The 15,183-nt window shown below is 44.6% G+C and overlaps 1 protein-coding gene across 4 annotated transcripts in view; it reads right to left on the bottom strand.

Annotated features, from left to right (window-relative positions):
• SYT16 (synaptotagmin 16) overlaps positions 1-15,183 on the bottom strand; it is a 155,148-nt gene that overhangs the window by 51,283 nt on the left and 88,682 nt on the right. For 3 of the 4 annotated variants that reach the window (XM_045016690.1, XM_045016691.1, XM_045016692.1), the window contains exon 2: positions 12,924-13,561. The exons of the other annotated variant lie outside the window; for it this stretch is intronic. In XM_045016690.1, the coding sequence (XP_044872625.1) occupies positions 12,924-13,488 (565 nt within the window). In that variant the 5' untranslated portion in view covers positions 13,489-13,561. The remainder of the gene's footprint in view (positions 1-12,923; positions 13,562-15,183) is intronic. 4 annotated transcript variants of the gene reach the window in all.

The raw sequence follows: 15,183 nt of genomic DNA, 5'->3' as shown, positions 1-15,183 counted from the left end.
TGAAATGGGATTAGCTTGATTTTTGGTTTATTGTGAAAGTCGGGGTGCTTATTTACCGCGTGAAAGTTGGCAACTGTGCTCAGATCCAAACCACCCCTTGCCTGGGCTTCTGTATCAGCTAAATGAAAAGGCAAGCAAGAAGTTTTTATACAAGCAAAACTGCCCCTGATTTTGCCCATCTCCACTGTTATGGGTTTTCATTAAGCATGAATTAGTGGCAATTAAAACACTACGGATGGGGCCTATATGTAGGAAGGCCAGTTTTCATGACACAGCCTTCCCTCATAATAGAAAAGAAAATTGTTTATACTTCATATATGTAACTTTCTCATATACTTTCTCTAGCAGGCTATATGGCACAATGGCTTGAATTTTCTTTATATACCACTCCCCACTCCCTTTTTTGTTTTTTTTAAAGATGCTGTTTACTCTTCTAATATAAAAGCATCATTTTGCAAACTCTCTTTTCAAAAGATCACCCAGCAACAAGATCAGACTTTACCCCCGATTTTTCCATTAAGTAGAAGGGAGCTTTCTTAAAATGGAGTCATGTGTTTTTTTCCCAGAACTCTTTCACTACAGTATTTGCAGAACTCCAGCTGGTACACTGAAATGCATTGAAACAACTCAGAACTTTCACTCTGCTTCACCATAAACGGCGCTTTCGCTATACCACAGTTCATTATCAGCTGGTTCCTGTGTATTGGTGCTGATTAAATACAGTTCATTACACTTGGAGTCTCTTAACCATCAGGTGCACACCCACCATTCTTTGTTTGCTGATTAACAGGGCGGGAACAAATTCCCTAGCTAAGATATTTGTTTAGGGCTGCTAAGGATTACTATTGCACTGCAACAAGGTAGATATTTATTTTTCCACTTAATATAATTTTTTTAACGATATAAGCTTTTGATTGGTTACATTGGGGCTGATTCATCACAGCTTAACCCTAGTTCTATATAAGCATAACTCCATTGATTTCAATGGAGATGCACTCCCAAGACAAAAAACATTCAGACAAGGCAGTGGTGAGCAGTGTTTCTATAACTATAGTACTATATTTTAATAATCTGAGCAGGTCCCTAACTTGAGACCACAAAACTAGCTGGGATGCAGGGCTTGGACAAACCTCAGACCTTTCGCCAAACTGAACTAAGTCCGTAGGTGTTTTTATAGGTTGGAGATCAGGTTGTTTAAGGCGATCTCATTTCAATCAGGCCTCAGACTCTTCCCTTCACCATACCCACAGCTTCCTGTGATTGACCAGCTGGCCTCTGGCTTCTCAGCAGGGCCCTGATCCAAAGCTCACTGGAGTCAGGGGACCACCCTGGCACACATCCCTCTGCCCGTACCTTAAACATGTACAGTTCTGTACAGTACACCTGTGGTCTCTGCTGAGCCCTGCTCTTCTGCACACCATTCACATGAAATTTTGGCTTGATATGATCTAGACTGCATTGCAAGCCAGAAATGAGAGGTGGAGGCAAAGGGACCCAACACAAATTCTCCTTAACCCCTCAATGTCTGGAGAGGAGAAGAAGGGAGATAGTACCATGGACCTGGATAGGAATGGGAAGGAAAGTCCCATGGCCCTGTTGTGAGACAGTAGGAAGAGGAGCTCACTGGCCTTGGGTAAGATTGGACCATTGTCTGAACTTCTAAAACTCCCAAATCTCTTGAGACTTGTCTGCCACTGAACTACACACAAACATTAGTCATCATCTCCTTAGCTCAATCTGGGGAAACCACCTCAGAATCACATGACCAACACCTCCAGCAAAACAGCCGAATCACACCAACTTGCTAGTAGGCATCCTACAACCATCAACTGCACATTTTTGCACATATAATCCCAACTAATCAAAGCAGAGGAGTGAGTTACCAAATCTGCATCTGCGAATCTCTATTGGTCCCTAGTTGTCCGCAGAAATTCATGACATGATCCTAAAAGTTGTTCAGATTTTGACTAGGATAGGTCTTAATATTTTCACAGTTGAGTTCTCAGAGCCAGAATATTGTATCATGTATCATATATTCATACATTCCCCTAACAAGCTGGACATCTTGAAAAGTTAAGAATCAGAGGTACTAGAATTAGAGATAAAATGTTAAGACAACCTGCAATCTGTGTTCTAATCTAGATGCTATGAAAACTGACTCCTTGAATCAAGTGGCTGAATGAACCAGTTTAAGTGTTGTGACCTAGGGTTTGGATAAGCATCCAAAAGTCCATGCACACCATACAACCTTACTCCCCTCCTTCAGATCCCTCTCAACATCCATCTCTTCCCATAGTTTATCTCCAACAATGGGTCAAGAGTCCCATACCACCCTAACAACATCTAAAGGCAATTCTAAATTATGCCAGCTGCCAATGGTCAATTACAACAGCCAGGAATTGACGGGGCACAAGATAGCATTAATCATACCCCCATAGTAGAGAGATGTAGGGGCTGTTATATCAGCTGTGTGGTACAACAGATCTCCATGGACTGGGATGATCCTCCAGAGACTGGATAGCCTGGCTTTAGAGCTGCTTATGCCACTGGAATGGTGCAATATGGCCAGAATGCCACCGAAGATCAAGGCCCAAGGTTGCAGTAGTCCCAGAGAATGTTCTGTTTTGTAACATTTGCTTGCAATCAACAACTTATGGGAGTGACCTTCTACAAACGGGGCCAAATTAATGAGCATTGAAACTACAAACGGAAAAAACTGTTTCAGTCGTTGCAGAAAAATACAACGTTCTAGTTCTGCAGACAACACTGTTAGTATTGTACAAGTCTCCTTGTTACTTCACACATAACGCAGCGAGATCATTCCCACCTTGTATAGAGCAGTAGTAGAAGGAGATGAGAGCTGAAGAGGCAGGTTTTCAATGGGAGATGCAACATTTCTCAGATGCTGCCAAGATGCTGTTCATTGGTAAATGAAGTCTCAAGTCCTAAACAATTTCCCAAAGGAAGAGAGAGGCACAGCTGCCATATGGGGAGTGGGAAGAGGATGCTGCTTGGCAAAATGGCTCAGAAAACACATGCACAAATACACACACACACAATTTGCTCTGTAACTGTTGTGAATCATAACGCCCATGTTTTCCTTTTAAATAAATTCCTCTTAGCTAATAAATAATTAGAATAGATTATCAACAATAGATTAGCTTGTGTAACTTTATACAACCGACTCACCGGTGAACGTAGAAGACAGACGTCTTGCAAAGTATACCTTGGTTACCTTCTGTTCTCATGACTCTTAGGTAGATAGGAGGCAGTGTCTCTACTATAATAGGCCATGAACTGGGACTCAGGATATCTGGATTCTATCCTTGGCTCTGTCATTGACCTGGTGTGACCTTGGGCAAGGTCACTTCAACGTCATATGCCTCTGCAATACACACCCTACAATACACACCCCTTTGTAAACTCTTTGGAGAAGGAACTCTCACTATGTGTTTGTACAGTGTGTTGCAGAGCCACCTACCTGGCCTGGCTTTGGGCTAGTTTCTGCCTCAGTTTCCCCTCAGTTCCACAGACCAGTTACCTACCCACATTCTCCACCACATGGAAGTGTGCTGGCCTGTGCCCCAATCCAGGAAGGGCTGACACCACACCCCAGATCCTTCCTGCAAGGCACAGTTTTATTAATTCAAACAAGACCCCAGGAAGTGGCAAAAAATTCACAACCAAAGCAAGCTGTCAGGACTCAAAGCCTTTCAGTCTGCACCCCTCTCTGCTCCAGGGCTACTCACAGTAACCAAACTCCTTCCCATAATCCCCTTCAACTAGGGATGAAAATGTTAACTGGTTAACTGATAAGCATCAAGTTAACCAGTAAGCATTAGGCTTACTGGTTAACTGACATTAACTGTTAACCGCTGGCTGCGCCATGCCAGCCGGATCCCAGCCCTGGATCCTGAATCCTCGCCTGTGCTGGCCCCAACCCTGCCCATGCCACGCCAGCCCCATGCACGCCAGCCAGCCCCCAGCCATGCAGCACTGGACCCCAGCCCAGGCTCTGCCCCGCCAGCTGGCCAGCGGATCCCAGCTCCATGGCCGGCCTGCCAGCCCCATCCCCCGCCTCGCCGGCCAGAGCAACCCCGGCTCCTCTCCCATTAATCAGTTAATGGTTTAAATGATAGCATTTTAATTGTTTAAACAGTTAACTTTTTAAATGATATTTACATCCCTACGTACAACTAAGCCATCTCATCCCTTTTACAGGGAACACCTGAGCTCTTCCCAGATGGTCTGATAATCAAACAGGGCTGGCTGGCCCCAGGACCCCTGGCCTTTGAAAGGACAGACTTCAGGCCTAGCTCAATGGGCTCCCATTTTGGCTGGCCCTCTAGCTGCCATCATAATACAAAGAGTAAGTCTTGTTACTGATTAATCAGAAACATTTTCTCTCGAAGGGATTTATTCCATCGGCCTATGATAACTGTTCTTGTGTGACTGGCTGCAGAGTGCTATTGGCCATCTGTAGCTTTTCTCCATCTTTCACAAGTTAAGGTCCTTAGTATGCACTTTAAATCCCAAGCAAGAGACCCACGGCAAAATCATGAAACACTGCTACTGCTAGACAGCAATGACCAACAGCTACCCAGTCCCCTGCTGACAGGTGCTCTGAACAGGCAGCTTTTCCATTTCTACCTCTTTCTTCTTTTCACTCTGCAACACACAAATACCAGTTTTCTGAACTATGCCTTCAGGGAACTCTGACATCAACAGGGTCTGACATGCATGTCACCTACACTTCTGGTGTCCAATCTGAGTCACTTTGGGCCTGCTTTACGAAAGGTGAGGTGCATCCCCCAGTGCTCACTGATTGTGCTAGCACCACTGAAAATCAAGCCTAAGGCACTGAATCATAGAATCATAGGTGGGCATAGAATTGCAAGGTGGGCACCCAAAAATGGAGGCACCCAAAATTACTTGTCACCTTTGAAAACTGTGTCTTCAGCCTCTCTGTGTCTCAGTCTTCCCATCTGTAAAACGGGCTCACGATTGGGTACTTTATAACTGCAAAGGATTGTTCGTTATTAACACTTTCAAACAACAGAAGAGATTGAAATTATGTAAAAGGGAAAACTTTAGCATATGAAAAAAATGAATCCCGCTACTACACACAATAGATGTGTGTGTGCACGTTAATTCTGAGTGGATGCTATACGTTTAAAAACTCAACACCTAGCTCAGAAAATCAGTGGACACAGCTCATTTCTATTGCATCATTTCAGAAATCTTCAGACTCCCACAAAATCTTCCTGAGATGCCAGATATATATCCCAGCTTCTACTTGTGCTCTCCTCCACTCTGGTGGCAAAAATTTTCTGTACATTGCCTTTAATTCTCTTCACTCACTCCTAGTGTTCCTATTGATTCAGTGTGGCCTTTTAGCACTTCCTTTTTTGAATACAAGCCATTCCTGACTTATAAAGGCTCCAGAGTACACATTCCAACCAGAGTTCTTACTAAGTTCTTACCAAAGAAGCTGCTACCTCCCTTGGAATATTTACATTGAGACTGGCTGTCTTTCTAAAAGATATTCTTTAGTTCAAAACGAGTTTGATGTAGACTGCAAGCACTTGGGGTAGGGATCTTCTTCTCAATATATGTGTAAAGTGCACAACGGGAACCCAGTCCCTGTCTGGGGCCTCTTGCCTCTACAAATATGAATAAATTGGGCTCACTCAGGAGGGAAGAATAATTCCCTCCATAACAATAATTAGTTGAAATTCTATGGCCTTTGTTATGTGGGAGGTTAAATTAGGTAATCATAATGGTCCCATCTGGCTTTAAAATCTATGATACTTTAATTTCTCTGAGCCGTTTAGTATCTGCCTACCCTACGAAAATACATGAAAGCTAGCTATCATGATGTCACTTCTCGATGTACACCTCAACGTTTTCCCTAGTGTAGACACAAATCTACTCCCTCTACCTCAGTATAGCTGGGTGAGGTTCATATAGTCATACATCATCATATGACTATCATACTATCAAAACACAGACCATAGAATTCCATCCAGTTACTCCCATATTAAGCCTAATAACTTGTGTTTGACTCAAGACTTCTCTAGGTGTAAACACGTCTAGGATGACGCACACTGAGGTCGCTAACCTTGGTGTATTTTCCTAGTGAGGACAAGCCCTTCTGTGCATGTGTGATTACACAGGGAAAAGTAATCTTCAATTTCTAAATTCTAAATGTTATTCACAGATCATACAGAGGGCCCAGCCCACAGCCTGCCTACAGATGAATGACACCTGGCTCAGCTCCAGGTCCTTGGATAAAAACCAAGTCTAAACAATGCCTACTACCAAGGATAATCTGGCTCTTCTTCCTGGCAGTCTCTTGCTTTCTGATTCCTAATGCCAAACCACATTCCTTGGGTAATGATAAACCTTCACATTTCCTAGTTTACTAATAAACTTATTTCAGTGTGATCTGAATGTAGTCTTTAGCTGGCACAGATCTTGCCTTATTACAGAAAAAAATGAAAATCTTGATTTTGCAATGTTACAGTTGCCTCCTGAGAATTTCCTAATTTAGTGCTCGCTCACTTATATTGTAACATTGTGAACACAGTGTCAGACTGACAGCCCTGGAGACTCTTCATTCGCAGAACTGGCACTAGAAGTACACGCTTCCACAGCGCGCTTCAGTTCTGATCTAGAGGATTCAACTCAAGTGGTATTTCAGTCCCCGTGTCTATTCCAAATTCAGCCTCTCGTCGTGAATACTAGTTGACAGTTTCAGTAGAGTGTGGTTTTCTGTTTGTGTGGGACATCAGTCCATTGAAAAGTAGGCTCTGACCACCATATTCATTTCACACAGGTGCCTAACAGCCATCATAGCATTTTGGGATATTACTTATTTGAACTAGATTCAAGCCTGTGACGCTGGCCCATATTCCCATTGCCAATTCCCTAAGCTAACAGGCCCCCTCTTCTTAGTCACTAGTAAACCATCCCATCACTTGTTTTCTGTGAGGGATTTATAAGGACTGACTTGGTTCTTATGCTATTTCCACTAGAGTCTTCAATGATAGGGACCTACAAACAGGTACCAGATCTTGGTTTACAAGGTAATTGTCATCCCCACACTTCTCTATGGGTGTGAGACCTGGATAACCTACAGACAACATCTCAAGCAGCTGGAGTGGTTCCAGCAGCGCTGCCTCAGGAGGATTCTCAGGATCAGCTGGGAAACTTACACACTGACATCAGTGTTCTCTCTGCAGCCAACATCAGCAGTATGGAAGCGCAGGTCACGAAACACCAACTCTGCTGGGCTGGCCACTGTGTACGTATGCCTGACACTCGCCTCCCAAAGCAAGTACACTTCTCTCAGTTAAGTAAGGGAAGAAGGGCAACGAAAGCATTTCAAAGACATACTGAAAGTACAGCTTAAAAAGGGAGGCATCAACCCAACAACCTGGGAGGACTTGGTGTGGAACAGAACACAGTGGCGTCACATCATACACCAAGCCACAGCTCACTTTGAGGAGAACAGAGGTGCTCATGAGACAGAGAAGCGACAAAGGAGGAAAGAAAGGGCACAGCATTCCAGCCAACAGCTATGTCTCCTCCAAGATTACAACTGTCACTTCTGTGGGAAAATTTGCAGGGCCAGAATTGGGCTCCTCAGCCACTTAAAAAGTCATCAATGAACCTCCTTGGCAGAGATCATCCTTGCATCGAGGGATACCGAAGAAGAAGAAGGTTTCCTTCGCATTGGTGCTAAACTGGTGTGACAGAGGAATATGGAGTAAGGCAACTGAGCTTCAGTTAAATACTGATGGGGTGTCCACTCTCCAGTGCACCTTATACAGATCTCATATGTATCTAGTTTTCTGACAATGGACCAAAAGTGACGAAAGTGAAACAGCGCTAGAACTTCTCAATGCATTTGTGGCACAACAGCATTTGCATCTCTTAGTTATAGACTGGGGGCTCAACACAGGGATTCAGTGGCAGTCGAACCTACGCCACAGCAAATCAGCATGTGCCACATTAACTATCAGCAGTGTGATTTGAGAACTCAAAGATTTCAGTGCTCAAACACTTAGACCCCTTAGCCTAGAGATGCCTTTCAATACTCTACGCTTGGAATGCACTGAGGACAGCAGAAGGGCCAATTTAGAAAATAGGGATCATGTTTCTTGAAAGCAAAAAAAAAAAAAAAAGTGTGGCTGAAAACCATCTGTTAAAAAACTTATTTGATAAAATCGGTCTTTTCTGCCCAATTTTTTAACTGCAATAATGTCATCTTTACTTCGTCTAGCAAAGGTGATGTTTTTCCACCAAAAGGCTTTTCTTTTGCTGCTATTTTTTTAAAACCAGCAAAGCCTATATTGGGATGACCCTGTAATGGGTCTATTAATCATCTGTGGCTGCTAAATGAAGTGTATCTATTTTCTCTGTTACATTACTATTGGCAACCAGGTCTTCAGTAAGTGCCCAGAAATATTTCCATGGCAACAAAAAGCATTCAAGCATCGCTCTTGTTTTGTGCCAATTTAGCTTAAAAATCTTCTGTTGTAGAGGGGAATACGGTACATTAAAGTAAAATAAAATCAAGATGCAATGTTCTGAAAAGAGTCCAAGATAAACAGGAAACATGTATTTTACAGGACCAAGGCAAATAATGCCAAATGCAAGATGAAAATTTTTCAAAAGTTTAATATTTATGCTAGGGAATGACTCTCCTTTACTGAATGCCAGCCAGGCCATATGCTCATGTATGTTGTCATTTAGGGTTAGGAAGAAAGCTAACAGAAACAAGGATACCTCTTACATTTCCTCTGATCATTTCAATCAAGATTTGAAATTTAAAGTTGTCAGGATATCCCATCTTCTCAATTATCATCAGATCATTTCACATGCTCAGTGTCAATCAATGGATCCAAAGAGCGACGGGAAAGACGAAGGAGGGGCACGCATGTTTAGGAAGGGGTATGCCACACTTTGGGTAGCAGAACATGTGCAATCGCATCCAAGACAAGGGAAATTTAAAAAAAAAAAATCTCAGGCAAGACACTTTCAATCACGGTTGGGTGCTTTCACACTTTCCAGCGAGCTGCTGCGATGTGTATGTTTTAGATAGCTCTGAGATGAAAGAAGTCAGAGCTTCATGCCATATTGTGCCCTTGATCCACGCCTGCAACTTCACTGCCATCAAGTCATGAGGGCATAATATGGTCCATAGTGCAGTGCAGAGTGGAGGAAAAAGCACGAGGAGGGTGGAAAGCTGGGGCTTACAGGTGAAAAGGAAGGGGCTTTGGGCAAAGCAGCTGGGCGGGGTGGGGAGCTCTGCAGAGCAGGGCTCCATGATGGCTCCATATAGACTAATGTGGCGAGAGGGTGGTAGGAATCAGGCCATAAGAACTAACATGGATCCAGTGGCCAGGAACTCCCATAGAACAGGCGCTGAGAGAACGTAGCCACTATTCCAGTCCTTTAATGTCAAATCCTGCCCGCAGTTTGGGGAAGGGAAAGGGGGGCTGGATTTCATCCCATTGCACAGCCACATAAATGCCTGATTACTCTGGCTTCATGCAGCATTTGTGAATTAGACACCACTACTGAGGCATGGATTTCTAACTTGAGAATTCACACTGATCCAGCTCTAAAATACGATATCAAAGGCATCAGGCAGGGCAGTTTGCGGGGAGGGGGTGATGGTGGGAAAGAGTAGTATTGGCTGGTTATTCCTTCCTTTTTAATTATTTACTTATTTAATGGGGATGATGGTGCAGGGGGAAGAAAGTAAAGGACAGATTTAAATTTTTCTTGAAGGGCCACTGCCAAGATTTACACCATCCATGTCCGATCTCCCCACCAAGTATCAAAACAAAGGGCCAGATCCTGTGCAGTATCAAGCACAATAGTGGAGTTGCTGAGCACCCACAGCTCGCACTGGCAACAGTGGGAGTCGAAGGTGTTTAGCCGCTCTCAGGAGAGAGCTTTTGCAACAGCAGGTTCAAATTTTCAGAAGTGTCTAAATGCCATTTTCAAAAGAGTTAAGCACTTGGAAGTCTTAGGACTTGTCTACACAGGGAGTTATGCCAGATTAACTATTCCTGATGAACTGCCTCTATGGATGCTCCTACTCCAGAATAAGAGTGCCTTACTCTGAATCAGCTTGATCCAATAGCTATTCCAGAATAACTTCCTGTGTGGACAAGCCCTTAACACTCTGGGAAGTGGATTAAGCCAATTTAAAACAAGGCATTCTTACAGGGCCGCCCGGGGGGGGGGGCAAGAGGGGCAATTTGCCCCAGGCCCCGAGCCCCACAGGGGCCCCCACCAGAGTTTTTCGGGGCCCCCGGAGCGGGGTCCTTCACTCGCTCCGGGGGGCCCGGAAAACTCTTGTGCGGCCAGGCGCAGGAGCTTCTTCTGCTCCCGGTCTTCGCCGGCGGGGAGTCCTTCCGCTCCGGGGCGGAAGGACCCCCCGCTGGCGAATTACCGCCGAAGACGGAGTGGGACCCGCCGCCGAAGTTCAGCTCGGTCTTCGGTGGTAATTCGGCGGCGGGGGGCCCTTCCGTTCCGGGACCCGCCGCCGAAGTGCCCCGAAGACCCGCGGCGGGAGCCCCCCTCCGCCGAATTACCGCCGAAGACCGGGCTGCACTTCGGCGGCGGTAATTCGGTGGCGGGGGGGCCCCGCCGCGGGTCTTCAGGGCACTTCAGTGGCGGTCCTGGAACGGAAGGGTCCCCCGCCGCCGAAGACCCCGGGCCCCCGGAATCCTCTGGGCAGCCCTGCATTCTTATTCCAGAATAAGAGTGCCCAACACATGGAGTTATTCAGGAATAGCTATTCCTCTTTAAATCCAAATTAACTTTCCTGTGTAGACAAGCCCCTATGCTCCTAAATCACTTCTGAAAATTTTACCCTAGGCCAAGAGAAAATATAAATTCCCTGAAACAATGGCTTTAATACATCATTACCTATATACAATGTAGTCGGGATGCTAGTTTTCATGCAGTGTCCACATAGGCTTTACATCTCTGCCAGCTCTCTCTGATCACACATGGAAAGTGGATTGATACAGGAAATTCCACATGAACATATACACAATGAGGTCACATGCAACACTGTGCAGAAGCACAGAAATTCCAGATCACCACCACCCACCTCGAAGGCTGTTGTGCTTAAAGTTGCTCATCAGCCAAAGTTTTAAGATTATTGCAGCCCTCTCTCTCCATTATTAGGGGGGAAACTAGTCTGCATCCTTTGGGTAGCTGACATACAGATCCTTGAAACTACATATTTAACCTATAGATTCATAGACTCAAAGGCCAGAAGGTACCGTCATAATCATCTAGTCTAACCTCCTGCACATTATAGGTCACAGAACCTCACTCACCCACTCCAGCAATAGACGCCTAACCTCTGGCTGAGTTACTGAAGTCCTTAAATCATGGTTTAAAGACTTCAAGTTACAGAGAATCCACCATTTACACTAGTTTAAACCTGCAAGTGACCTGTGCCCCATGGTGCAGAGGAAGACAAAAAAAAGATGCAGGGCCTCTGCCAATCTGACCTGGGGGGGGAATTCCTTCCTGACCCCAAATATGGTGATCAGTGAGACCCTGAGCATGTGGACAAGACCCACCAGCCAAACACCTGGGAAAGAATTCTCTGTACTAACTCAGAGCCCTCCCCATCTAGTGTCCAATCACCAGCTGTTGGAGATATTTGCTGCTAGCAGTCGCAGGTCGGCTACATGCCATTGAACGCAGTCTCATCATACCATCCCCTTCAGAAACTTATCAAGCCCAGTCTGGAAGCCATTATTAGGGGCTATCTGGTATACATCATTTGGGTAGCTGAGATTCAGACCCCTGAAACTATTAATTTAACTTAATTTTTTTTAAATCAAATTCTGATCCATTTCCTGTAATTTCCTACTTAGTGTCCTCTTCATAGATGCTGACTCCGTGGGTGCTCCAGGGCTGGAGCACCCACGGGGAAAAATTAGTGGGTGCTCTGCACCCACCGGCAGCCAAGTTCCCCACCCCACCTCTTCCTCCACCTCCTCCCCTGAGCGTGCTACGTTCCCGCTCCTCAGCCTACCTCCCAGCGCTTGCTGCCACCAAACAGCTGTATAGGAGGGAGGAGCGGGAATGTGGCACGCTTAGGGGAGGAGGTGGGGAAGAGGCAGGGCCGGGGCGGGGATTTGGGAAAGGAGTCGGAATCGGGGCAGGGTCTTTGGGGAAGGGGTTGGAATGGGGGTGGGACGGGGCAGGGCAAGGGTGGAGTCGGGGCGGGGCCAGGGGCTGAGGGGGGTCAAGCATTCACCGGTGCCAGTAGAAGTCAGCACCTATGGTCCTCTTAGATCTTATTTGAAAAGTTGTGAGGAGAAAAAGTGATCTGGGAGTACTTCACCTGTAACTCTCAAAACACATCTAGCTTTCAGTACAGCACTTCAAAGCAAACCACAGAGAAACATCTTGAGAGTCCTGGCAAGGTTTGATTTTTTTTTTTTTAAGCAATGATGTACAAGCAGATGCTTCTCAAAGTGAAGGGTTAAGGTGAAAAGCTCCCTTTGAAGGGTTCTGATACCTGAAGCATTTTGGCTGAAATCCACAGCACACTGACGTGTCAAGCTCATGAGCTTGAATTGAATAAATGTGGGAAATGAACTGCATTTCTTAATACGGTAACAAGGCCTGATTTTCCTCTAATCTACCGTGTCTTTACACCCGTTGAACTCCACTCACTTTAATGCAATTAATTCTGAAAGACAGAGGAGAATCAGGGCCATTAGCATGGTTGGTTTGGGGATTTTGAAACTGTGAGAAATCTACAAGAGATGATGTAAAATAAAATGAGCAGATTAATAACTAAATCAATCAAAGTCAAAGGAGAGAAATGGGCCCTCTTGCATAATGCTGCCGGGTGGTTACCACCATCTTACCTTCCACACATGCCTTTCCATTAATATTTTCTAATGAGCCAGCCACATCAAGGTCATGCTGAAGATCCCTTATCTGCCTGTTGAGGTAGCCTTCCTCCTCGGGTATGGCAGGAAGCATACTTAGCAGCTGGTGGTCATCATATTCTTGGTAAAATCCCTGGGATGACAGAGAGCTGGTGTCGTCTGGACGTTGCTCCGAGGAGCTGGTGCCGCTTCTCACTCTTTTTTGCCATTGCAGACTCATGTTGGAGCCACCGGCAGGTGCCTGGGAATCAAGATCATGACTTGTTGATGGAAAGTGACTGTCTTCAAGATGCACATGCTCAGTACCTTCCATGTTCTGGCTAAAGCTTCCTTCATTTTCTGAATCTTCAGAGTAGTCCTTATAACTGCCATCACTGTCTTCTAAGTCCTGGTTTCCATCTTCCTCCGACTTGTGGTCCACTCTGCTCAAGTTGACCAACGAAGAAGATAAGGAGTCTCCTGCTTGTTGGACAGCTTCATACATCCGGGACATCCAGGAGGAGAGTGGCTGGAGGAAACTCTGAGCGTTCTGAGAAGCCATGCTTATACCATGACCTGTATCTGATGATCAGTTGTTCAGTTTTGCCAGCATGCCACACTTACAATTCTGTGAGCTATAGAATAAGCATTATAAGAAATTACCGTAAATCACTTGTCCATCAATGTCTATGTGTTATCTATCAAAACTATCCAGCCTAGAGAGAAGGAAAGGCAAGAACCCTTCCACCAGCTTAAAGATACAGCCACAAAGCCACCGCCAGAAAGCCAAGATTACACAGCAAGACATGCATTTTGTAGCAGACAGCAAAGAGCTCCAGATAATCTTACAGCAGCTAGATGAAAGCCATTATGACAAAAACTTAAATACAGACCACTCGAACGCTAGCACATCTCGTGGTGCTCATACATTACATTATTAGCACCAGAACTATCTATATAAAAATACTCTATGCTTATATAGCAAATTTCAGCCAAGGTTCTCAAAGCATTTACAAACCTTGATTCCCTTAACACCCCCTTGAGTTAAGTATTATATCATATCCACCTTGAAGATGGTGAAACAGAGGCACAAAAAGTTTTTTTTGTTTTATTTTTTTAATTGACTTGCCCAAAGCTCACACAGCCGATCAACGGCAGACAGAAGCAGAACTCCCCACTCCCAATACTGTGTTCTAGCCATTTACTACACAAACGTTTGTTCCCAGGGGTGAACAAGTCCATAGGCTGTATTCATTTCTATGAGAAAGTTTAAAAGGAACATTTTGACATCAATTGTTGGCAGAGAAAGGGGAAGCTGAGAATAATTACAATGTTCTTTTGATGTTTAAATGAAATATAACCACTTTCTACACTCAGGCCCTGATTCAGCCAGGCAGTTAAGCATGTCTAACTTTCTGCATTGTCAGCAGTCCCATTGAATTAAGTGGGACTAGTCAGAGGCTTAAAGTTAGGCATGTGCTTATGTACCTTGCAGAACCAGAACCTAAGACAGTTTCTGATTTTTTGGAAGTAGAATGTGGAGAGAGGTTTAAAAATCTCAAAACAGGAATGTGTGTCATTTTTTCATCTTCATAAGGATTGCAGGAAGGCAATGGGCCCTTCTCTGCATGCCTCCGGCACATCTGCTCTTCGTGTGCCTTTGAAAAATCTTTCCCCACCTTACCAGAAAGATATCGGCAAATTCAGGGGGAGTTCAGAGAAGAGGAACAAAAATTACCAGAAGGCTAATGGGGAAAGATTGAACCACCTGTACTGCTTGGGTCAGTGACAACTACGGGGGGCGGAATTTTACAACACCAGGTGTGAAATCTGGGCCTCACTGATATCATTGACTTCAAGAAAGAGAATTATATAGCGTGCTACCAGGCAATATAGATAGGCATAACTACATTAAAAAAGGGAAAATAGAGAGGGACCACCAAGAAAACCTCTCCAAAACTATACATATAAGGCTGCAGAATAGTATCCAAAGGAAACCAACAGGAGCCCCATTTCCTGGGATATATAAAACTAGAGAGTCTTTTGTTCAGTCTTTTTTAGGGAATATTCATTGAATTAGACGTGGATGACTCAATTGATCTTTTCAATATGCACCTTCCATGACTGATTATTTTGCCAAATGATGGTCTTTTAACTGGCTATGGTTCATTTTGTAGAAATCTCCAAGACATTTGTCGTCATTAGAACGTACTTAAAATTATCATCATTATCCCGGTGATAAAAGCGTGGGTGACTA

The sequence above is a fragment of the Mauremys mutica genome, chromosome 4 (genome assembly GCF_020497125.1).
Source record: "Mauremys mutica isolate MM-2020 ecotype Southern chromosome 4, ASM2049712v1, whole genome shotgun sequence".
Lineage (NCBI taxonomy): Eukaryota > Metazoa > Chordata > Testudines > Geoemydidae > Mauremys > Mauremys mutica.
The sequence above is the reverse complement of the archived record's forward strand: the minus strand, read 5'-3'. Positions and strand labels throughout refer to the sequence as shown.